At 38.8% G+C, this 26730-nt stretch overlaps 1 protein-coding gene across 11 annotated transcripts in view; it reads right to left on the bottom strand.

Annotated features, from left to right (window-relative positions):
• Positions 1–26730, bottom strand: part of ADAMTS6 (ADAM metallopeptidase with thrombospondin type 1 motif 6) — a 221457-nt gene that overhangs the window by 57792 nt on the left and 136935 nt on the right. For 9 of the 11 annotated variants that reach the window (XM_072859484.1, XM_072859487.1, XM_072859483.1 and 6 more), the window contains 4 exons: positions 25655–25859; positions 18748–18924; positions 17370–17526; positions 6916–11257 (listed from right to left, as the gene is read on the bottom strand). In XM_072859484.1, the coding sequence (XP_072715585.1) occupies positions 11148–11257; positions 17370–17526; positions 18748–18924; positions 25655–25859 (649 nt within the window). In that variant the 3' untranslated portion in view covers positions 6916–11147. Of the gene's footprint in view, positions 1–6915; positions 11258–17369; positions 17527–18747; positions 18925–25654; positions 25860–26730 lie in introns of those variants that run through there. The other 2 variants (XM_072859481.1, XM_072859488.1) reach the window with 2 other exon arrangements.

The following is a 26730-nucleotide window of genomic DNA, read 5'->3' on the forward strand; positions in this document are numbered from 1 at the left end:
TTTCTGACTGGCAGCTATATGACTTCTGATGAGCATAAACTATGTGTCCCATAACCTGTGCAGCTCAATGAAAATGTCAGTCCTGTGCAAAATAGAAGAAAATAAATGACGTGTGGTGCTTAGGTGATGCGCCATTTTAAGGGACACAGTATCCTTAAATGCACACTGTACTGCATTCTGAGCCACTCAGTTTCCTAAACTGGTCATGAACTCCCCCTTTAGCTGGGACAAATATACTTGGGAAGCTACCAAATTGCTAGTGCTGTAGTGAACCTTGTTATGTGGCTGACTGAGTCCTTATAAATCTGTTTCGGATTCCATCCTGATTACTGCATGCAAATACTCTTACACCATTCTGTCTAGGACAAAGATTGGAGGGACCACACAGAAGCAATAATCCATTCCTTCCACCTAATTGTTGTTTGTGGTGAAGGGAAGACGGCCAGACAGGGCATCACTTCTCACAGAATGACAGCCTCAGCTTAGTAATGGCCTTTTCTTAAGACGCTTAGATTGATGACTCACTGACTCCAGATGAGGCTCACTGGACTCATCCAAAGTCTATTGCCATAAACATCCACAGAAGAGTCCTGGATCTTAGTTCCTAGTAATAAAAATAATAATAATAAAAAATTCAGCAAAATAACCAAGGCCTGTTCAGCATTCTACAGAGGATGCTTGAAAGTCCTTCTTGTAGATCGGATAGCTTCAGAGAGAACAGGGATTTTACTGATGAAGGAACAATTGTGGGGTATAGCAAGGGAAATCAGAGAAAGGATAAGCAGTACCTCAGGTAAAAATGGTGTCCAATTCCTCAAGAAATAAACTGAAACAGTATAACAGAGAATTATAATAGCAGGGTTGGCTCCAGAAGGAAGTTCAGGTGCAAGAAGAGTGCATTTTAAGAAGACTGAAGGGAGTTTTGTGTGCCAGGAATTCTACAGTCAGCACGGGTGATGCTAGGTATAAGGTAGCAGGACTAGGAAAAGCGAGAAAAACACAACAGCATCTGTTTCACTGTACGCAGTTTGTCGTTATAATCCAAAACACAGTTGCTCCAGGGGGAAAGAATAATACTCAAAACTGAACAATAGTGGGAAATCTATCAGGTAATAATTTGTAGTGTGAATGTATGGGAGGAAAGTCAACAGAGTTTTGGAATGACAGAAAAAACTGTTAATAGACTGTTTAATTTACTAAGACTATTCCATCTTTAACTTCTGATCTGTAGGGCAATAAAACTTTGTGATAAAGCACAGGTAGAAATATCAGTACGTTTAAAACAGGTTATGGTTTTTTGAATCCTCATTAGTAAACAGAAGAAAAAAGAATAACCAAAATTATTAAATGTCTTATCAAAAAAATTAAGGTTCTCTATACTTTCTTTAATATCTTACTCATAGCGGTAGATTGATTATTTTCATTAAACTAGATTTTAACTGTTATTCTAGAGAAACAAGAAATATCTCATAGGACTTGATCAGATGTTTCAGTACAGGATATTTTTACTGTATCAGGTAAGAAAAGAAGCATCTCTCAGCAAGAGTGACCTAAGCACCAAGTCTTCTGAAATGACTTAGGATTTTATATTTAATCACATTATAGCTTCAGATATGTCCTGGTTTCGGCTGGGAGAGAGTTAATTTTCTTCCTAGTAGCTGGTATAGTGCTGTGTTTTGGATTTTAGTATGAGAATAATGTTGATAACACACTGATGTTTTGGCTGTTGCTGAGTGGTGTTTACATTGGTCAAGGACTTCTCAGCTTCCCATGCTCTGCCAGGTGCACAAGAAGCTGGGAGGGGGCACAGCCAGGATAGTTGATCCAACCTGGCCAAAGGCCTATTCATCATGCTCATATGATGTCATGCTCAGTATATAAACTGGGGGGAGTTGGCCGGGGGATAGCGGTTGCTGCTCAGGGACTGGATGGGCATCGGTCGGCAGGTAGTGAGCGGTTTTATCACTTGTTTTTTTCCAGGGTTTTGTTCCTCTCTTGCGTTCTTGTTGTTTTCCTTCTCATTACAATTTATTATTATTATTTTGTTCCAATTATTAAACGGTTCTTATCTCAACCCACGAGTTTTCTTACTTTTGCTCTTCCAATTCTCTCCCCCATCCCACCAGGGTGGGGGGAGGGTGAGCGAACGGCTGTGTGGTACTTAATTGCTGACTGGGGCTAAACCACAACAGTCCTTTTTGGCGCCCAATGTGGGGCATGAAGGGCTTGAGATAATAAAAGATTAACCAGAGCTTATTAAGGAATTTAGATCTGTTAATAGTTGCAGGCCACGATATCGATTCATCTGTTCTCGATATCGGTTTACCTGATCTGCACCGTGCTCATTTTTTTGCTGTCCATGTTAAAGATTGGTGTTGGTTTTTGCAGGTTGCTGTGCTCTGCAGTGATTAGTGATGTTTTGCCTGTGAGATTTGTTATTACAACAGTGACCCTGAGTTTACTTTGGTATCTAAGTTACGTACTGAAGCCATTACTGTATGTCTGGTACCTCCTCATGGAGACAATTAGCAATTATACTTCTTCCTCTGAGAGGTTTTTTATGGAGGAAACACAAAATGGCACCTTCGCTACCTTCTTCTACAATGTTTCCTCCTTCGTTACAATAACTTTTCAGTATCTTGAACATCCTTGGGAAGTTAAGATACTTCTATTGGTATTGTTCGGGAATATTGTTTCGGATTTGTCTAAGGTTAGTAAGCAATTTAAGACTATCATCCAGAGATCTGCCCCAAGGCTGGATAGTTATGAGTGGCAGGGTGTGTGGGATAGCATGGGCAAATGCCTAGGATGGTAGGCACCTCCAGTGTTTTGGAACTTCACCCCTGAACAAGTGCAGAATCCTGAAAAATTAGTAGAATATTTGGAAAAGGTATGTTGTCACCCTGGCAATTCTAGGGAGACACAAATCACTGCAATGTGCTGGGGCCTGGCCCATGCCTACTGGGCCCTATTCAACACTATTCAGTACCCTCAAGTATCTGGTGACAAAGCGAAAGACACCAGGGCTACTCCGGCCCCCCTCTGCAACAAGCACTGCAGCTACTCCAGCCCCGCCTGTGACAAGCACCGTGGCTAAACCAGCACCCCCTGCAACAGGCACTGCGGCTATTCCAGGCCCCTCTGCGACAGGCACTGTGGTCACTCCAGCCCCACTGCGACATATAATGCGGTTCAACCAGGAAACCAACCCGTGTCAGTATCAGTCACCCCTATACATAAGAAGAAATCCTGGAAGGGAAAGTCAGCTCATTTAGAAAGGGAAGATGAAAGAACAGGGCCATCACAAGGAGAGGAAGAGGAAGAAGTTGTGGATGAGATGGAAACCACCTGATCCCTATCCCTGAGTGAGCTGCAAGATACGCAGAAAGATTTCAGCCGTCGTCCAGGGGAGCACATTGTCACCTGGCTGCTCCGATGCTGGGACAACAGGGCCAGTAGCCTGGAATTAGAGGGTAAGGAAGCCAAACAGCTGGGATCCCTTTCTAGGGAAGGGGGCATTGACAAAGCAATTGGAAAAGGGGCACCAGCCCTCAGCCTCTGGAGGCGACTCCTGTCAGCTATGAAGGAAAGATATCCCTTCAAGGAAGATGTTGTATATCACCCCGGGAAATGGACCACCATGGAGAGAGGTATCCAGTACCTGAGGGAATTAGCCATGCTGGAGGTGGTTTATGGTGACCTGGACAACGAGCGGTCACCCAAAGATCCAGATGAAGTCCAGTGCACACGACCCATGTGGCAGAACTTGGTACAGAACGCACCAGCGTCGTATGCCAACTCATTGGCAATTCTGACCTGGAGAGACAGACATGGTCCAAGAGTGGATGAAGTGGCTAGCCAGCTCCGGGAATACAAAGAAAGTCTCTCTTCCTCCCTTGTCTTGGCTGTTCGCTTGGAGTCAGCATTCCTCTGCTCAAGAGAGAGGATATAGAGGGTACACACCACGGGGCACCCTATGGTTTTACCTGTGTGACCACGGAGAGGACATGAGGAAGTGAGATGGAAAACCTACCTCGACCCTAGAGGCACGGGTACGTGAGTTGCAAGGAAAAACAATCACCAAAGGGGGTTCTTCCAGGAAAATTGCTGCTCCGGTTTCCAGTGGGCAGTTCCCCAGACAGCATAGAAGGGCTGATCTTACTTCTGATTTTCATGAAGGAACTCCTGACTCATATATACAAGAAATGGGTAATGAATACTATGACCAGGATTAGGGGGGCCCTGCCTCCAGCCAGGTGGAGGAAAGGGACAACTGGGTTTACTGGACTGTGTGGATTCGATGGCCTGGCACATCAGACCCACAGGAGTAGAAGGCTCTAGTGGACACCAGTGCACAGTCTACCCTAATGCCATCAAGCTATAAAGGGGCAGAACCCATCTGTATTTGTGGAGTGACAGGGGGATCCCAACAGCTGACTGTACTGGAGGCCCAAGTGAGCCTAACTGGGAATGAGTGGCAAAAGCACCCCATTGTGACTGGCCCTGAGGCTCCGTGCATCCTTGGCATAGACTACCTCAGGAGAGGGTATTTCAAGGACCCAAAAGAGTACCGGTGGGATTTTGGTATAGCTGCCTTGGAGATGGAGGAAATTAAACAGCTGTCTACCTTTCCCGGTCTCTCAGAGGACCCTTCTGTTGTGGGGTTGCTGAGGGTCGAAGAAAAACAGGTGCCAGTTGCTACCACAACGGTGCACCAGAGGCAGTATTGCACCAACCGAGACTCCCTGATTCCCATCCATAAGCTGATTTGTCAACTGGAGATCCAAGGAGTGATTGGTAAGACTCGTTCACCCTTCAACAGTCCTATATGGGCAGTGCAAAAGTCTAATGGAGAGTGGAGACTAACAGTAGACTATCGTGGCCTGAATGAAGTCACGCCACCGCTGAGTGCTGCTGTGCCGGAGATGCTGGAACTTCAATACGAACTGGAGTCAAAAGCAGCCAAATGGTATGCTACAATTGATATCGCTAATGCGTTCTTCTCAATCCCTTTGGCAGCAGAGTGCAGGCCACAGTTTGCTTTCACTTGGAGGGGTGTTCAGTACACTTGGAATTGACTGCCCCAGGGGTGGAAACACAGCCCTACCAATTGCCATGGACTGATCCAGACTGCACTGGAACAGGGTGAAGCTCCAGAACATCTGCAATACATTGATGACATCATCATGTGGGGCAATACAGCAGAAGAAGTTTTTGAGAAAGGGAAGAAAATAGTCTAGATCCTCCTGAAAGCCGGTTTTGCCATAAAACAAAGTAAGGTCAAGGGACCTGCACAGGAGATCCAGTTTTTAGGAATAAAATGGCAAGATGGATGTCGTCAGATCCCAATGGATGTGATTAACAAAATAACAGCCATGTCTCCACCAAGTAGCAAAAAGGAAACACAAGCTTTCTTAGGCATTGTGGGGTTTTGGAGAATGCATATTCCAAATTACAGTCTGATCGTAAGCCCTCTCTACCGAGTGACCTGGAAGAAGAACGACTTCAAATGGGGCCCTGAGCAACGACAAGCCTTTGAACAAATTAAACGGGAGATAGATCATGCAGTAGCCCTTGGGCCAGTCCGGGCAGGGCAAGATGTAAACAATGTGCTCTACACCGCAGCCGGGGAGAATGGCCCTACCTGGAGCCTCTGGCAGAAAGCACCAGGGGAGACTTGAGGTCGACCCCTAGGGTTTTGGAGTCGGGGATACAGAGGATCCGAGGCCCACTATACTCCAACTGAAAAAAGAGATATTGGCAGCATATGAAGGGGTTCGAGCTGCTTTGGAAGTGGTTGGTACTGAAGCACAGCTCCTCCTGGCACCCTGGCTGCTGGTGCTGGGCTGGATGTTCAAAGGGAGGGTCCCCTCTACACATCATGCAACTGATGCTACGTGGAGTAAGTCCTGTTGTATTGTAGGAAAACATCGGAGATGGAAAGCTGCTGTATGGAGTCCTATATGACAAGTTGTAGAAACTGCTGAAGGAGATGGTGAATCGAGCCAATTTGCAGAAGTAAAGGCCATCCAGCTGGCTTTAGACATTGCTGAACAAGAAAAGTGGCCAGTGCTCTATCTCTGTACTGACTCATGGATGGTGGCAAATGCCCTGTGGGGGTGGTTGCAGCAATGGAAGCAGAACAATTGGCAGCGCAGAGGCAAACCCATCTGGGCTGCAGCATTGTGGCAAGATATTGCTGCCCAGGTAGAGAACCTGGTTGTAAAAGTACATCATGTAGATGCTCACATACCCAAGAGTCAGGCCACTGAGGAACATCAAAACAAGCAGCAGGTGGATCAGGCTGCTAAGATTGAAGCAGCTCAGGTGGATCTGGACTGGCAACATAAGGGTGAATTATCTATAGCTTGGTGGGCCCATGACCCCTCAGGCCATCAAGGAAGAGATGCAACATATAGATGGGCTTGAGATCGAGGGGTGGACTTGACCATGGACACTATTGCACAGGTTATCCATGAATGTGAAACATGCGCTGCAATTAAAGAAGCCAAGTGGTTAAAGCCTCTGTGGTATGGAGGGCAATGGCTGAAATATAAATATGGGGAGACCTGGCACTGTATAGAACGATACAATGGACTGTGAAAGACTACACTGCGAGCAATGGGTGCTGGGACATTTAAACACTGGGATACACATTTAGCAAAGGCCACCTGGTTAGTCAACACTAGGGGATCTGTCAGTTGAGCTGGCCCTGCCCAATCAAATCTTAAAAGCTCAATGCAAGAAGGACATTTTATTGCTATTGTTATTATTGACTGGCTGTTAATGAAATCATGAAATCATCACAAGAAGTACAGAATATTTTGCTGCCATTAATTTCATTCTTGATCTATATTTACTGCTTAAGCTAAAATATTATCTAATAATGTACATGATCACGTTCTTGACTTTTCCTTTTCCTTACTGTTTTGCTTATATATGACAAATATCACTGCTACCAAGGACAGGATTCTAGCATAACATATAGATGTTACTTGAAAGAAAACATCTTATATATATTTTGATGCATCTGACGAAGCAAACGTTAAGCATACAGAATTCTAGTAACTGTAAGTCAGGGAATAGACAACTGTACCATGGGTATCATTCTTAAAAGCTGCAGTTTTATTTTACTAAATTATCTATGTTAAAAACAAATCTGTGCCTGGTGTGGAATTTCACTGCATCAAGTGTTACAATATTTTTGTTTTCATTACAAGCAGGAGAATGCATGTAGAACAAGTGTTAAGAAACATGACAATAAATTAGAATATAATTTACAAAAGCAAAAATAATAATAATAAAGTAACAGTGTACCACATTAATACTGAGTATAAAATAATAAGCAACTAATCACAATAATACAAAGGTAATTTCAGTCTGTATTATTAAGGATATCTATGTGACATTCACTCCATTACAAAGTTCCTAACGAAATGGACTATTTTTGGGTGTATACACCTTGAGGGATTAATCTCTAGATTTTTCTTTCTTTTTTGATCTTCTTCAGCTGATAGTATTGCTCAGTGGAAGTACTGCCACCAAATTGATTTCTGCATTTTGTATTCTACTATTTGATTCTAGGCCTGTCATATTTATAGCCTATACAAATAGTCATTTTGTCACTATTTAGGAATATAACACTATTTAGCTTAGAATAGAATAGACTATTTCAGTTGGAAGGGACCTACAATGATCATCTAGTCCAACTGCCTGACCAGTTCAGGGCTGACCACAAGTTAAAGCATGTTATTAAGGGCATTGTCCAAATGCCTCCTAAACACTGACAGGCTTGGGGCATCGACCACCTCTCTAGGAAGCCTGTTCCAGTGTTTGACCCCCCTCTCGGTAAAGAAATGCTTCCTAGTGTCCAGTCTAAACCTCCCCTGACACAGCTTTGAACCATTCCCACGTGTCCTGTCACTGGATACTGGGGAGAAGAGATCAGCACCTCCCTCTCCACTTCCCCTCCTCAGGAAGCTGTAAAGAGCAATGAGGTTGCCCCTCAGCCTCCTTTTCTCCAAACTAGATGAGCCCAAAGTCCTTAGGTGCTCCTCATAGGACATTCCTTCCAGCCTTTTCACCAGCTTTGTTGCCCTCCTCTGGATGCATTCGAGTACCTGAACATCCTTCTTAAATTGTGGGGTCCAGAACTGCACACAGTACTCAAGGTGAGGCCGCACCAACTCCAAATACAGGGGGATAATCATCTCTCTTGACTGGCTGGATATACTGTGCTTGATGCACCCCAGGATGTGGTTTGCCCTCTTGGCTGCCAGGGCACACTGCTGACTCGTATTGAGCCTGCTGTCAACCAGCACCCCCAGATCTCTTTCTGCAGAGCTGCTCTCCAGAAAGCTTAGATTATATAGATGGCTACAGTGTAGCAGCAGCAATGAACTGTGCTGTGGAAACCAATTATTTTTCTTTGAATTAGGTTTCATTTTTCGGTCTTAGGCTGAAGCATTGCTTAGTTTGTAAATCCACATACATTCTGTGTTTTGTTCCCTTTAACAATACAATTCAACGTTGCTCCAGGGAGTTCTTTAAATTCCAACCTCAGTGCTGTTATGTTGCAGAGTAAACATCGGACTCCCTAGTGTTCTAGCACCAGTAAGAGAGCAAAATGTGTCTTTGGAAACACTCCTTACAATTTTAATGTCCTAAGTGAGGTAAAAAAAAAAAAGGTTTCTTTTGAATACATAGAAAACCCTTTTCTTGTTAGCTGAAAAGACACATTAGTTGATAAACAAAATCATACCCTGGAGAAAACCGGACCCTGATACAAAGAGGCCTCTTGCTTAGGGAATGCCATAGCAACCCCTTTCCCTTTCATCGTATTTTTGACCTAGCCAGGGCATGCTAGCACCAAGGTGTTTTGTCAAAAGGATATATAAAGTCGATTCACTTAACAGAGAAGGACTACGTACTGCCCTTAATCCCTATGTGCAACTCCCAAAGATTGGGGTTTTTTTACCTGCTGGTGTCAGTTTTAACAGGAGTTGTTTACACGGTGATGAGAGCAGCAGATAAGCATATGTGAATACATGCAAGCCAACTGAAAATGAATTCCACTGGTCACAGGTGTACAGAAGTGGAAATACTGGCAAGAGGTAGCAGATGACAGGAGTTTGATGGTCATTAATACGTGGGCTACACAAAACCCCACGGACAGATTGTCAATATGTTGGGGGGATTTCATAGTATGAGTCCTGTTAACATCTATTGTTCCATGTTAATTCACATTAGTAAATAGTGTGCAACACATTCGGTTTGTTCTTGGTAAAATACACGGGTACACTTCAATCTCATGGTATTTTGAAATTAATTTTCACTGAAAAGAGTACTTTTTTTAAAAAGTGCTATTTGAGTTAGAATTTGTAAGACGTTATTGTTCACATAATTTTAATTGCACTACAACAAAGGAGGCATAGGTGGACACAAAAGCACATTCATCAAGTACCTGCTGCAAAATGCAAGTGTTCAAGTACAATATATTAATATAAACAAGTACCTACTTTCCTTATCTCCTTGTTGAGTCTCTTACTGAAAAGTCAAGGGTAAGAGGAGCACGACAATTAACTTTTTTATGGTAGATTTGCGAATGTGACTTGCCTAAGTAGTTTGGTTTCACATTTAAAAATGCAAAGTATTTGGTGAATATTAAAAATATGGTAATATGAAATAAGTGGAGTATGGCAGCAGAATAGTTAAGGCATCTAGCTTCTAATCCAGAGGCATGAGTTTGTTCCAGTCTCATGCTGAAAGCTGCCCCTAGCTTTAAATATGGTCCAGATTTAAATATGTACCTGGCCATTTAGGTGAAGGTGGCCAGACTTCATTCTAGCCACCCCTTTTCCAGTGTGCCTTACTCCTGATAGTCCAACAGGCCTCTTGGCTCAAGCACACTTTTGACTTCTCATTTGAACAGAACATAGATACCTCCACGAGCTGTTTATTCTTTGGTTGTAATCCTTGCCCACTCAGATGTGGTCTCCTGAACTGCACATTCACATATTCCTTCTCATAAACAAATGCCCTTCTGCTATGGTATCAAAGAAGGGAACATCTGGAATCCATTTTAACTTTCAGCTTTGCAAAGGATTGTTGCTATTACACAGTAGGCTTATCTTTTGCACTGGAATTCCTTAGTTTTGGAGAATCGAAAGTAACATGGAAACCAGATCTAGATACCCACAAAGTTATTTCTTCTTTGTGGCTGGTGTTGTAAACAAAACTGAGCTGGAGTCAAAGTGTAAGTTCTGAGCGACCTGTACGGTAGTAGTGAAGGAGCTGGCAATACGATCCTCACCACTGTTGGAGTCTGCCTCCTCCGTGATATTGAAATATGTTCCCTTTCAGTGGAAATCTCAGCTTCACTTGTACAATGGTAAGATGGCTATAAATCTACAACACAGATTTCATTTTGTTTCATAGCACACTTGTATTTCATGCACCACTGCAATAACTGTTGCACCTCTTAAAACTAAGTCCCTCATAGTTGTTCTATTTAGTATAGCTTTATATATGGCTCACAGCAGTGTTCAGGAAATATGGATTACTCCAAAGGGAATTAGGTGGAATGAAGGGAAAATACTTTTTTTTTTAAATTTCTGCTCCTTAAATAACATTTCCAAGCTCATTTTATAATTTAAATTGTGGTGCTGTGTGTGAGATAAAATAGTTAACATTTTTAAGCTATGACTTAACATTTTTTTGATTCTTCTTTACTTCCATAGTCAACCAAGTCATAACAGCTACATTTTAAACAGTTTTAAATACAAATGGATTCAGTGTCATTGCTAAGTCCATAATAAAAATTATTTTAATGGTCCAAGGAGGTAAACAGACTATTGGATTTAGTCAAAAGAACACAAATCTTCCACAGTAAGCTATATGTGTTGTGTGGATCTTTCCAATTTCGCATGCCCTCCTTATAGCGTGTCCAGCACTTTGGATTAATAAATCCCACTTCACAGAAGTTAAAATAATATTGAAATCCTGTCAGCTGGGGCTGACCAGTGGTTACGTTTTCCACAGGGTAATGCATTTGCGAGGACGTCAATCTCATTCCGCTGTGTGGCTCTCTTTGATGGACACTCTTCCACAATGATAATAACAAGGCACATTCTTGTGCTTTCTGTGGGTCAGTGTCCTTGGCAGGTCTTGCAGCACATCTGTCTGAAGTATGCTCGACTGCAGAACTTGAACTTCAGCACCAGTGGGCAATATGCCACTTTGTTCACATCTTTGCACTCTAATAATTAAAAGCATTAAAGAGAAAAAATCAGAAACAAAAATTAAAGTACAAATAACATTTGACATTTAACATGCTGCTTCTCTATCCATCCCCCTTGCCCTCTTTGTAACTACTCTTTCTAGTCCAGCCTAGTGCACACAATATATTTCAAAAAGCCATAAAAATGTTTGCAGGGCTTCTCTCACAGACGTTTAGAAGTGTGCCTACTTTGTCTTGGAAGAATTATCATTTAATTGGGATAAATGATCACTTTAGATGGCTAGGAAATGTGAGTCATTTTTCTTACAATACTTTTATAGCTTCTTTCTCAGGAGTTATTTTATCCATCCATGAGAGGTTATCCAAAATCTAACATGATTCGCACTATTTGGTACCATGCCTCTGCATTTGTAAGAATCCTCGAAACAGAATGTGCATTGCAGCTAACAGGGATGGAGAAAACGACGAGTGTTAGGAATAAAGGCACCAAGAGTGTGAGTTCAGTGACTGGACTGAATGGTGGATTATACTTTAGGCTTGGTTCCACACATCCACAATTTCTTTTATGCAGGAGGAAAAGCCATTTTTATGCCTGTAATAGACATGTAAGAGCTTTTTTTCATAGTTGTGTTTTCCCTATATGCTGGGCTTACTGCCTCAGCAGCCCTTGTCATACTGGCAGGTAACTCTCCCAGGAAGGGAGAACAAGAGCTCAGCCACGCGGACAAGGATTCATTCTTTTCCATCCCACACAGGTTGTATCTAAAGTGACTTGTAGGGGTACATTACAGGAGCACTGCTGGAATATGCTGTGGTTCTCCCCTGGCTCAGTTTCCTTTCTGTAGAAAGAAGGTGGGAATAGGGAATGTAATAGTTTGGTCCAGTTCTTATTCTGATATAGCTGGAGATACAGTTGTATCTGAGAGCTCAGGGGTACACTCAGGTTCTACAGCTCAGATGTTGCTGCTGCAGATTTCCTTTGCACTGGAGTGAATATTGTGCTAGATGTCTGATAGGGGATTTTTAGGTAAAAGCATTTGCACAGTTCCTTAGAGACTGATATTAAAATAGGACTTTGGCAAGGAGCTTTGCTTCACGTGTAGGAAGATGGAAGAGATGTATATGGAAGAAAAGTAAACCCCACAAGTATGATTTACAAAAATTAAGTGATGGGAAGAATGAAATTAGATTCATTTCTCAGAAAATGATTTGTCTCAAAAGAATGCTGTAAGCTTTTACTCTTTTAAGGTTGCATTTCATAATGCCTTCCTCCTACAATCTTTCTAAAATTACAACAGCTATAAAGAAAATGTGAATAAAAAGGAGATGAACTAGCAGTACTTTGACCATTATCGTATTTTGTATTGATTTGTTATCTAGAAGTGAAGACTGGAGGCCAGGATGCTGTTGCTCCAAGGCCTGACAGAACAACAGTCCTTGACTCCGAGATGTCTGTAAGCCAAATATGAAAGAGACAACAGACACACCAAACAGGTAAGAAAAGAAAAAAGTAACAGTGAAACAAACACAGTCAGTATGTACAATAATTCAGCTACTCCTCTTTGTTCTCCTTCTACATACAATCTCCCAGTACATTATTTTTGCTCCGGAACAGGTAGTTATGGACAGTGCGTTCATCCTGCAAGCATACTGTAGTAGCAAGTTAAGTGTAGATGAGAACTTTTAGTATTTGAACCTTGGGAAGCATTAGTGAGGCTGAACTTCAGGGTCTGTACTGAACAGTATTTCTGATAATGGCAATATGCATGCTGTTAGCTAGATAAGTAGAGGTTATAAAATGATGTAAACTTTCATTTCATTAACACAGATATAGTGCTTTCATTGTCATTTTTTTACTCTACCTACCCAATGTTTTATGTACTACTTTTTAACTTTTTAATTCTTAATTTGGAAACAGAGTTGGATGCCAGGAGAAAAAGACGTTGGGGGTAGCTGGTTGAAACAGACATATTTCTCTATCAGCAACTGCACATGGTCACTGTGATTCACTGGGTTTCAAAAACTCTTTCCAAAAGAGGTCAAATATCTTTCAGAAATATTTCAGGTCCTTGTGTTTGTGAAGACTGGGAATATAGGAGACACAGATGGTGAATTATAAATGAAGTGAGGAATAAAAAGGTTCACTTGATCTTGACAAGATGTGAAAAGTTCACTCAATCCCAAAAATAACCCTCATACACATTGTATTTAGTTAAATATAGGTAAAGCCACTAACTGCATTTTTGCTATAAGTAGGATTTGAAATTATCCCATTTCATGTTTCTTTAAGGTATTCTTCCTCTTAACTAAAACTGGACCCTGTTCAGCCAATGCCGTTTGGACAGCAGTGAGACAATATTCTGGAAGTTGCCCACAGCTTCTGTTTTAAAAATCAGTTTTGAAATAGATACAGTGGCTGATGAAGTAGCCTATTCTTCTTAGGACTGTGGTTGAATGGAAGAGGTTTAGCAGAGCCCTTTTTGTTCCTAGTAACTACTGTTAATAAGTTTCAGTAAGCTACATGTATTAAACTCTCCCTTCCTGAACTTCGTGGCTAGATCAGACAATATTATGATATTAAGTATCACATTACAGTAATAAAATCACAGAATGTCACTGTGCCTTCAGCTAAAGAGACGGCAAAGACATATCACACAAAATACAAGGAAAACAGAAATGACATAAAAATAGATAAAATAGTTTTTCAGGTGAAGTTTCAGATGGCCTTTAGTAGTCTAGATTCAGCAGATATATATATACTTAAGGGAATAAAATAATTCTGAATACATTTCAAATCGTGTGGTACATGCCATAGTTCACTTCCAGCAGCAAATGCAATGTTAGCCTCATCAGTGACAGCCAAAACCCCATCTGCAATATTCTAGATCACCAATGAAGAGTTTAAAGAAAACAAAGAGCTAAAGCAGCTGTAAAATGTGACAAGATATATCGTAACTTTTAGTGTTTCTGTATCCCCAAAATTTTGACTCTTATTTTATGTAAACAACCCGTACTTTGCCCAAGAAAGTGCTACCAAACTTTACCAACTGCAGAGTGGCTCAAGCTTCCTCAAAAACATGTTCTTATCTTGGGTTGGCAAAATTAAATTGTCCAGAAATTGTTGAATGGATTCCATAGCTGTGAGCACTCGAGTTTGGCAAGTGAAGGGAATCAGGAGGCTTGTTGGGGTTTGAAACAGGAAGGGAATCCCTTCAGCTAGTCTGACCCTGCTGCAAACCAATGACCTGTTGCTGAAGTTGCTTCTGCCCCACAGTGGGGCCCAAAGCACGAGGCAGTGCTACTAGGTGGCACGTGGACAAAGCCTCTGCGTGCAACCAGGCACGCTCTGCTGCGCACACTCACTCCTAAGGGGCGGAACCGTCCCTTTGACACACCTGACTCCTTCCCTGAAACCCAAATACTGATACACAGTTCACAGCCCACTGCACCTGGAGAGAGACGGAAGCAAGCGTACAGGCACAGTATGCCCCTCTCACAAATACATTCACAAGGAAATACCAAACTGAAATATTTATTTCTTAGACAGTATTATCTTCCCAAAAATAGTTGTGCTCTTTAGGATTAGTTAGTTCTTGAAATCTTACAAGCTTTCCATCATCTCTAGTATGCTGAAAAAGATATGTCTCTGTTTAAAGGCTAATGCCTTACTAACACAGGAGATGTCAGCTCCTCTTGTGTCTAAGAGGATTTTTTTAAGGCAGAAAATATGCAATACATGCACATTCTTCTGCAAATTCTCAGTTTGTGCTTCTTATATTCAGTATTTAATGGCAGCTCTGAAATGTGTATAAATTAGAATATATATTTAAGAAATACTTGCAAAAGTATTGAAAAAATAATTTGAAGACAAAATTTTTCTCTAATTTTGGGATAGGGTACCCTTAGTATTTCATGGATTGCAGCAAGGTTCTTCTGAAAGAATGTAGGTATTTTAAATGGTTAAATGAACTTCGAGATTACATTTACTTTTGAGCTATTTGAGCCAATTAATCACTTACAAATGATCAGTGGTTTTGAGTAAATACTTTCAATGTGGGACAGAAGCAAATATGGGATGCTAAGTGGCAACGTGTTGGGAACTGTATCTATTGGAAGAGATTATGCTGTATCTTTTCCCCCTTGATTCTTCCTAACTGCACTAATGAGGCTGCATGGCTGTTAGTAAGGAGCCGGCTCATGCCTGGCCCACTCAGAATGCACGCCAAAATGCTGAAGTCCATCTGGAAAACTATGTAAGTGATTTTCAACATTTTCTATTTGTGGATCCCAAACATTTTCCAGTGAAGGTGTAGGTCCCTGAAAAACACTACTACCAGCAGGCTTACTTTTCATAGTTACCTTGTACATTTCCACTGTAAAGAAGTCCACGGCCACCCAGTGTACATAGATCACCCACAGAAAACCCCTGATTGTATTCATCTATAGGAGATTAGCATATTTTCCTGATAATATTGAAGAATTACTAACCTAATGACTATAAATAACAACATGACCTTGTCACCTTGAAATTAAGAGGAGACTGGGACTAAATCATGCCCACTTATAAGTACCTTATTACCTTCCTTACTTTGGAAAAAGTCAACATCTGTTTTTGGAAAAAAAATATCATTTAGCCTTTGAGCTTTGAAGGGCAGAAGGTTTGCTAGACTGACAATCTAGGAAAGCAGATTTACTTTCCTAGATGATAGTAAAGATTACTTGAGAGCACTAAACATAAAAATGAGAATCAAAATAACTGAGGAAAATTCTATTATGAAGATGTTTTTCAAATGACAACATGGGATGATAAGCCTCTATTTAAAATTAAAACTTCCAAGCAGTAATCACGGTGCTCATACACTGAATCATCAGTGTATTTCTGAGAAGATTTTAGTATGCTCCCATTTCATCACAGATGTCTCCATTTGAGAGACTTCTATGACAACTTTGAATCTATGGTGTGAACCTGAATGGATACAGTAGGTATTGAATGAACACCAAATCAGGGTAGACTGTAGCATAAATTTGCCTTTTTTTGTACATTTAAAACCAGAATATTTGTTCCATGTAAATAGGATATTAAACTCCAATGTAGTTGGAGAACCTGTGTAAAAGATACTCCATTATATACTGCACAGAGATTAGTTATGTTAAAAGGAGCAGTGTTACTGACATTGTGGTCAAGTACTCAAAATTTAGGGAATATATAAATTTAGGGAATAACTGTTTTACAAGAGGTATTATTGCTGTGACATCTTTCTTGATTTTTGGACATGTGTGTTTTGGTAATTTTTTTATTCCTTTTCCCCTTCCACACAAAATGAAATGTACTCATCTGGTGAGCAACTATTCTAAATTTTTACAATCAATAAGGAAACTTTTTTTTTTACTGCCTAGCACTCCAATTCTATTTTGAAGACAGCATTTCCTAATAGGTTGGCTTGGACAACTTATGAGTTCAGATCTAGAGCCTTTCATAAGCATTAATAAGCTTATTTTGACATTATTATCTAATAAATCCTCTAGCAAAAGTATGTTATGATGAAGCTAGTTAATAGTCTGATTAAATTAGACTGTACCATGTAAAAATTACTGTAATTATTTCAAACAGGCATTATAAATCCAATAAATTAAAAGTTAATTAGAAGAAGCTGACAAGTAAGTCAAAGTATAAGAACAGGCTTGTAGCACCACGTAGCATTACCTCTGTGGTCCCAGTCTTTCAATGAACATGTAATTAACGATTTTGCCACTACATTGTTTTTTAACGACTGATGGAGCAGGTAGAAGGTCAGTGGATGAGAAGTATATCATGCTCCCCCTGCTATTATGGGCATTTCCATTGAACCAATAAAGAGACTGGAAAATTAATGACACCAAAAAATAGTATTTTGTCCATGACTTAGGCTATATATTTTTAAGGGTGTTTTTTTAAACAAAGAACCTGTATTTAGGTTTTTATTGACTTCATCTTTGAACTACAATGACTAATTAGAAAATAATTGTAAAAAATGCATTCACAGTCTGAGAGATGATGTCATGTAGACTTTTACTAATAAATTAATGCAGTAATACTGACCAAGTCACTTTACTCTTTCCAGAATAAATTATATTAAGATGGCAAACTTACCTTCTGTGTTGGAAATGGGAGTACTGTCACATTTACTTTCACACTGCTGCATTGATGGAGGTCTAAGTGTTTCTGGACACTCGTTGGATGCTTGTCCAGTGTATGAGAGGCACTGTACTGTTCTCATCTGTTGCCCAAGACCACACTGTGCAGAACACTAAAAATAAGAAAGATAAAAAAGTAAAACAACTTGGATCCAATTTTTAAATATAAAAGAAGATAACAGGAAAGCAATCAGCAACAGTACACAGGCACAGATTTTAAAGAAGACAGGCATCTGAAAAGATTTGGTAAATACAGAAAATAATTTTCATAAAATAGTTTAGAATTTTTCTTTTTTGACAGTATATGTGAGCACTTGTCTTTCAAAGAAAATAAAACACAATGTAATGTTGGCTCCCTGAACAGTTCAGATTTGAGGTATAAGAATATAATTGACACTATTTCATATATCATGTCTGAGTTTAAGTGAATGTTTTCAAGAGAAAAATAATCATTTTGGAATTAAGAAGAAAAATCAAGGAGAACAAGAATTCAAATCTGCTAGAGGACGTTTTTTAAGGAAAACGGAAACTATACTTCAAACAAAAATATTTCACTCTTTCAAAACATTTTTTTAATTTCTATAACTAAACAGTGGTTTTAGTACAATATCAATTTAAGATAAATGAGCATCTGAACAACTACCATAAAATAAAAGCCAATTAGACTATAATACCACAAATGACTGTCCCCTGGTTAGTTAAGCGAAAGTGTTTTATTTTTATTAGTGGCAAATTACTCAGCAAACTTAGAAACTGAAACATCCTTTTATTATTTTAAAAACAGGCCATTGATCATAACTGAGATGCAAAAACACGAAGAAAGAAGGAAATTCAGTATATCATATTTAGAAACACTGCTGAATGGCAGCACTATTCAGCCTGTCCTGTAACAATTTAGCTTCCTGTCTGGTAATTCAGTGTATTTTATGTAAAATTATATAGATCTCAAAGCTTTTTGGCGGCTATTGGCTTTGTATTTCCATCATGTTTCTCAGGGAAGTTAAAAGTGTTTTAAAAATACTAAACATTGCAACATTGCTGTATCCCAAAATCCCCTTCCAAAAAAACTGAAATAAGAACTATTTAATTTAAAAAAAAATGCATACAGAAACTCATCCAGTAGAAACTAGATTGCTATCAGCAAATCCTTTATAGTTCAGCAGACAACTGTCATTCAGAATTACATTTCAGTCTGAGACAAACAGGGGAGAAGCTTTTGTTTCAGTCACAGGAACCATCTCTTATCCATTTCCAGCAACATCTTATCCTGAGAAGGTTCTAATGCGTAGGAGACCAGCAGCAATAAATGTATGAACTTGTATGAACTATCTTACCTGTCCCCAGTCTCCAGTAACCCAGCGAGGAGGAGGACATCGGCCTAAACTACAGCGGATGCGGACTGGTGGCTTGCTTTCCTCTTGGCATTGCGCAGCTGGAAAAGTTTTTAAAAGATCGCTACTTTTGCACAGAACAATTCGGTGTTTGAATCCTGGGCCACACTTTGGTGTGCACTGAAAAAATATTGACATAAATAAATAATGAAAATCTCAGTAAAAAGTTAATAAAAGTGTCAGAAATGTTATTATGGAAAACAGCGAATATATTTATGGTCTTATAACTAAACTATAATCACAATTTTCCCAAGATGGTAATGATACTTTAAAAATGTTTAGAAACACAAACAAGCTGACTGATGATTGCTTTATTAAGTTCAAGTTTTTCTAAGTTTTAATTTGATAAAAGTAGATTTCCTTTGCTATTTATATGTAGGCTATGGTGTTACTATTAACTTTTTTATATAAGAGCCTTTAGGTTAGGTTTAAGAAAAGCACTTTGCGGCAAAGTAGAAAGGTCTGACACATGTAGCGCTATTATGAAACAAACCTGAGTGTGCATTTCAGAAATTAAAAGTAGAGCTCTCTGTTCTTAATATGACCTTAGTACAGTCTTTCTCCACCTCACTTAGAGACTACTGAGCTACAATGAACACATTTTTCCCCAATAAACATATGGGAAGATAAATGCTTTACTGGACTCCATAGAAACTAGACTATTCAGATAGAAATACTGTACCCTCTCGTACAATACATGCTTTTCTCTCCTTTCCTATTTAAATTGTAATTCTGTTTCCACAAAGCTGTTTTTTCTCCTTTTATCACTCCTCTGCTTGTTCTAACAGCAAGCAGATAATAAAACAGTAATTTGAAAAGAAGCAGGTCTGATGAACTCTGCTTTTCTTCCTCTTTCTTCATATTGGTTCCCCTCCCTTCTCCTTCCTTTTTGCTACTGACTATTAACTGTCATTTACATCAGCACAACTGCAGAATGGGGAAGGGACAAGTGCTAACAAAATTAAAACTCAAGACCTTCCCCAAATCGGTCCCTCTTTAACATCTGGCCAGGAGATTTTGCAAGCACAGTTTTAGAATTCCCTATTGGCATATCAACCTTTATCCCATAAGCATATCTGCAGTATTTGGACCGGGACCAGTTTCTGACAGCATAAACCTTACATACAGATTATGCCAAACCTGTCAAGAGTGGAACTGCCTTTCACATGAAAGCAGCTGTAGAGACAAAACATTATCTGGGAAATAATACTATGTGGAACTGAAGCAATATTCAAGAGTTCGCACACCAAAGGCCTTCTACACGTCCGAAACCGGTCAGTATATAACTGGGGAAAAAAGAAAAACCCCTAAGATTCATTTTCAAAAACATGACTTGAGTGATCCAAACTTTAGTGTTGTATGCCTAATCCTGAAGCATCTCTGCCTAATTTAAAGAAATTTTAAAACAGTCCCACAGTACTATGTAAGGTATGGATATTCCCTATACATATGTAAAGGTGTGTGTATATATATACCTCAAAACAAGATCCGTTAAGAAAATCTCTTAGTGGGAGCCACCTAAACTAGTCAATACAGAATGGACAGGTTTATCCTAAATCTTCTCTCTGCTTAGATTTAGGATCTTAAACTGGGCTGCAAAGAGATGGGTCCTCCATTTGGAGTTTATAATCCAGAATCACTTTCCTTAAAATTTAACCTTTCATTTCCTATCCTATTCTATCCTTTCCTGTCAAGGTACTGCCTCCTTATCTACAGTAGTTCAGTGTTCAGAATTGTGATACAGAATATCCAGGTGCAATCGTCCTCATACTGAAGGGCTTTAACCCCAAATCTTGTGTGGCCTAAGTACCTGCCTACTAGAAAACTAGGGGAAGAAGGGAAGTAACTGGCTGAACTGCAAAAAGAATATTCATGCTAAATAGAGACCAAAAAGAATGACAACGAATATGTGAGGTCTTCAGCATCATGATCATGATTCCTCAGTTCTGGTCCAAATTCCATGGAACGTTGCGTGTATTTTCTCCCACAAATATTTCATGTAAAATGCATGACTTTTAAGCAGGAACTAAAAGCAAGTGCCCCTTCCTAGCTGAGTGCTTAAAAATCACTTATGCTCAATCTCTTCTTCTCAGTGACTGAGCATTCTGTCAAAAACAAACAGAAAAGAGACAAAGTTGAAAGGACCTCGTCAAAAATGTCAGAACCCGATGTGCCTATGCTGTTTCATAATCTCTAGAATATGTTAGCAAATAACCAAGAGTTTGAGGATCAAAATTTGAGTTTAGGTGCATCCATTTTCTCGTCCTGCTTGAAGACACATTTTTTTATCTATGCCTAAGCTGCCATCTGAGAAAAATCTTCTTTCACCTACTGGTACCAGAAGAAATCAATGTCCCTTAAAAAACCCACTTTTTTGAGTCATAGTCAAAATTCTACTAAATAAGATGGACTACACCCTGTCCCCAGAAATGAAAGTGAAGTAAGGAAATAGGTTGCCTACAATAATACTGAATCATCAAAAATAAAAAGCATCAGTAGAATTTAACAAAAAATTTATGTCTCCAATGCAAATGCAAGACAAAATACTGAGACAAAACAGGAAAAAGTGTCTTCCATTACTAAATGCTTCTAGAATTTTTGACTCACTCAGTGGAAGTCATGACTAATGGTAATATGAACGCAAAGTAAATGTGCTTGTCTGATAAGGCTCTTCTCAAGAAATCAGATTTTTTTTTGCCGGTTTATTTTATTATCTGGAAAAATATAAAAGAAGTAATTTACAGTGGGCAGAATAATTCAGTCAAAGCTCAACTATTGCAATACATGAAAAATTTTATGGCAAACCTGACGTTATCCGAGAATGACTATGTTCTGCTGGGGAAGACACTGTTAGCTTTAATTACTATTTGATAAAAGCACTTTTACATTCTCCAAAGGACTTTATTTAATCTCTATGTTTACAAAATGTTTTTGTTTCTCTGACCAAAAAGATACAGAATTTCTTGTTAATTATAATTTAAGACTATTAAAAATGTGTAACTATATTGATGCTTAACAAGTGCATTAGCATATAAAAGAGTTCTACAATTGTTTAATTTGTATCATGCATTGCTTGTTTTGAGTATGAAAATGTAACTTTAGAACTTGCATTCCAGAAAAAAGTAGCAAGGTTTGACATTGGTTTCAATGGAAGCAGTATTCAACTCTTCACTTTTTGAGTTCACTCTTCTTTTCATTTTCATGCTTCTGTCAGAAAATCATATAAATACATATATAGAAATGTTGATATGTATATTACTTTAGGGATTTTAATACATTATATTTTTGGGAACCCTGAAGAGAAAAAAAAGCTATTTTTCTCATTATATTAAAATGGTATCACCAGTCAAGACAGTTTGCGGAGCTACACCAGGCAAAATTCATACCAGAAAGAAGATGGCGCTTTTTCACAATCCCGAATAAATACCATCACAACCAGAAGCTTAGCAGAGCTTGAATCTTTAGATTAGAATGATTTTGTTCAAAATTATAACAGCCTCCCGCTGTATAAAAGGCTGGATACAAAGGCCTTAAAAAGTTGTTCAAACTTCTTATGAGGGTGGCAATGTTGATAGCTCTAAGGATGATGTATTAGTGAGCAATGTCTTGAGGAGGTAGCTAAAGGGCAATACTGTATAGACAACATGTATCTATGGCTCTGTAACTTGTCCTATGGATACTATTGTTTGTTAGTACTGAGATGATGCCTAGAGATTCCAATTGGAAATAAATTACTGTGATAATGGATGCAAAGAGCTTACAAACTATCAATGCCACAGATGTGGTATGATAGAGTCTTCAACTAAACATCCCCTCCCAGTCATCCATTCTTTCCTTCTCACTCCTTTCCTTTCTGCTCTAAGTCAGATTCATTTTCAAAGGGCTGGAATACACTGTACCTTTTCAGGTAGGGACAAGGACCATTTAATACCTTTTCTGCCTTGGTTTTGGTACCCTACTTCTTGTGTGAAATGCTGGTTAACAGTGGGGTAAAAAAATATTGTTCTGCATGTAGAACAACACACACTTTAAGATTCACTGCCATTTCCAGGTTTCTTGAGGTCCTGATCTACACTGAGAAAAGCTGCTGAAGGAAACTGCTTTTCTACAGGTTTCAGGATAGAAAGCTAACAACTTTTTATAGAACTGATTCAAAAAAATATCTGTTATCTTAAACTGAATAAAACTAGAGACAGACTGAGGTATAGTCTAGGAATGACTTATCTGTTTTATGATAGTGGATTATTAACAAAACCTGGTACAAATAACAGGAGATTCAGAATATAAGCAAAAGCATCTGTCTGATAAATTAATGAAAACAAAAAAAAAATCAGAAGTTCACATTATATCTTAGAAGATTTCTCTTTGATATAAAAGCCCACTGAAATGGCATTTCATTCATAATTCCTTACAGAACAAAACTAGTTGAACAGTACAGCAAATTGACACATTCTTCTGTTGTTCAAAGAAAAATAACATGTATAATAATAGTAAAAAAAATTGCCTACAGAAGTAGTTTCTTCGGCTAAGAAAAACAGATGGAGATTATACAAGCGTGAAATTCAGACAGCAAGGAGACGAACAACAGCTTCCATGGAAGCTCACAGCACTGTAATTTAACATGCAGATATTACTACTTTTAAGTACTGCCATAATGCTTAGACTATTATTATCTAATAGTGGATGGAGTCTCCATCCTTGGAGATATTAAAAAGCTGCCTGGACATGGTTCTGGGTAGCTGGCTCTAGGTGGCCCTGCTTGAGCAGCAGGCGTTGGACAAGATGACCTCCAGAAGTTCCTTCCAACCTCAACCATTCTGTGATTTAGAGAACTATATTACCTGTATTAACAAATTATGGTAAGAGCTGTTCTGTACCACTTCTATGAGTGCTCACAGTGATGCTAGCAGGCTTCCTTCTTTATGCTTTGAATTTCCAGAGACTGTAACAACTTTTGGAGCTAAAAGTATCTGTGCATAGAAGAGACCTGTGCAACTACAGGCACATCAACCGTATTTATAGTATCCAGTGATCTGTCATTTACTTTGAATGAAAGACTGTTTAAAGGCAAGCAAGTACACAGAAAATAGGGTACAATGAATCATGGGTATATCATTGGTAGATCATTCCAGTTTATTCTAATAGTCTCCTTTCATTTTTTTTAGACAAAGGAAGTGGAACAGTTCTAACCTACCCAGGCTTCAGTAAAGTATTTGAAAGGGGGATGAAAACTGGGTAAAGTTTATGATCCTGCAAAGACCTTCCAGGATCAGTCATAGCACTGATCTAATTCATGTTTCTTTCCAGTCCACTTAATGGTGTTCATACAGAAGTACTTTCAGTTGTTCCATGTTTCCGAAATTACTGAAACTAGCAGATAGCACAGGTAACTAACTGACCTTGATGCTAGAGAGGTATGCTCTACAGAAAGAACTGGATAACCATGAAGACTGAAATGAAGTGAATTTTGGCAGTATGACATGCAAGAGCATGCATTTCCAAAAAAAAAATAACAAGAAATTAAAAAAGGAGGATAAAGATCTGGATATGTTAACAGAGGGTAAGATGACTTTACATAACCAACGTGTGATAGCTGTGGAACAGAAGCAGCTTATTTAGGGTATACTGATACACGGTAGGTTATGGGTATTTTCAGTAGAGGCAGGAAACAAAAGAATGAGTCACATGTGAAACCTCCTTTGGGATAATATATACATTTAACTCTAGTCATCCATTCCCAAAAAGACAACTTCAAACTGAAACATGAAAGCAGAATGTAATCAAGATTAACCCATTTCTGATGAATAATAGCCAGAAAGGAAGAAGGGCTGTTTCAGATAACAAAAGCAAACAGGTATAAACTGGCATGGAACTAGAACATTAAAACACTTGTGGCAATTCAAAGATTGAAGTTCAGGAATAGTTTTCCAAGAAGCAGTGGGATAAACCCCCAAATTAACTAATTTTAAAACATAGTTTAATCAATTTATTAAAGCAATTATATGATATGGGCTGCATTTGACAGCAAGGACACAGACATGGAAACTCAGGAAATCCTAACTTGTAAGTACTCCAGAGGGTACTTTGAGATAAAAAGCAGGGTGAGATGGGAGTCCAGGATAGCAAGGATCTGAAAAAGTACAGACATTTTTGCACTCTGATTTGCATGTGATGCAATCCTATTCAAATGTATCTGCCTTTCCTTTCAGCTGCACGGAGTCACATTCTTCAAATTTAATACTTGAATCAGTATAAGGTTTAGGTGATGTCTATAAGTTTAAGGTGATGTCTATAACCGACATCACCATACTTAACAAAAGATGTTCTTTCTTTAATAAAGAAATACCAACTTTCAGGTCTGCCTCTTGAAGCATGTTGCTAAGAAAGGTGATGCTTTACATCAGCATGGTTACTTCAGAAAAAAAAAAAGCGGTTTATTCTGTCTTCTCATATTGTAAGCCCATCATCTCTACTATCCAGTTATTTGCCTGTTCAAAAAACAATGGAAATTGCTTTTTTCTTTAAGACAATTATCTTGTACCAAGTGACTATTCTAGGGTTTTTTTGTTTTGTTAAGGTTTTCTTGCTACTTTACTATTCTACTTTGTATTTTACTGTTTTTCTACTATGATTAATAAAAGCAGGTCATAATCGTTTGACAAAACAGCAGAACTGACAACATAGAAGGAAAGCAAAAATAAAGAACTGCTTTAATACTAAATCTATGAGGTTTTAAATTTCTTATTAATCTTTTACTTAGCAAGCAGCAATAGAAAATGTACTAATATTCAGTGCTCAGAGCTCTTGTCTCCACTATTACCAATGAGCTAACACAGCAAAATTTCCTTACTTCTGACCAGTCCAAAGTGACCCATTGTGGGGGACAGGACTGATTGTTACAGGGCTCTTTTTCAATAGGCCGGTGTGTTAAACAGTTGGTATTGTCCAGTGTCTCCTCCTCAGAAGGTCCAATCTTTCTGATACAGAGAACTGTTCGTGAACGCATTCCTCCATCACAGGTCTTACTGCATTCTGACCAATCTCCTATAAACCATCTGGATAGAAAAAGTTAGGAGACTCAGTTAATGCATTTCAGAAACAGAGCAGATAATCGCACAAACCCAGAATCCAAATAGTTTAAATTACTAAACCTAGATCATTGTTAACAATACATGTATTCACAGTGAAATAAAGTAGAAACTTATGGTCTTTTTACTGAACATTTTAATTTATGCCTCATTGCAATCATATCTTCCAATAATAATACTACTTCGTATTTTTCTAGAGCAGCAATTTCCAGCTTAGGCTATAGTAGTTAGAAAGAGTGTTGAGCCTGACAAAACTGCAGCTATTTAAGTAGATTTGTACTGGACTTGCCTGAAATTGTTTCTCTGAAAGTGGTTTGCAACTGGAAATGTTTGGGAAACACTGCTGTAGGTCACAGCACAAGTTAAAAGCCAAGATGGTTGCCTCTCTAGCATCATTACAATAAAATAATTTGATCTCAAAATGGAGGTTTCTGAGAGTTAATTCTCATCTGAGTATGAAGCATTTCTAAACTTTTTTATAAAAGGCTACACTGAAATGCAAAATATTCTTATTAGAGTAAGTAAAGCTAACACTAGTAAAACATGAATTCATCACATTAAAAAATGACCTCAACAAATATTTAAAAAATTTAAAGCACTGCATGATAGCTGCTAGAGGGAACTTCTGAGTGTTTGCATGTACGTAGTAAAAGTCAGGAGTTGTACAGTATATTTAGATTACTTTGTGTTGCCACAGAGATTAAAGCAGCTGTTAATCTGGCTGTCATTTTTTTTTCTACTGATGAATGGTTAATGCAGCTCAATTCACTGGAAATATCTCTTCACATTGTTGAGCACATTTGGTCTTCAATATTTCATACGTTGATCAGATACACTT

Source organism: Ciconia boyciana, chromosome 4 (assembly GCF_034638445.1).
Source record: "Ciconia boyciana chromosome 4, ASM3463844v1, whole genome shotgun sequence".
Taxonomy (NCBI): Eukaryota; Metazoa; Chordata; class Aves; order Ciconiiformes; family Ciconiidae; genus Ciconia; species Ciconia boyciana.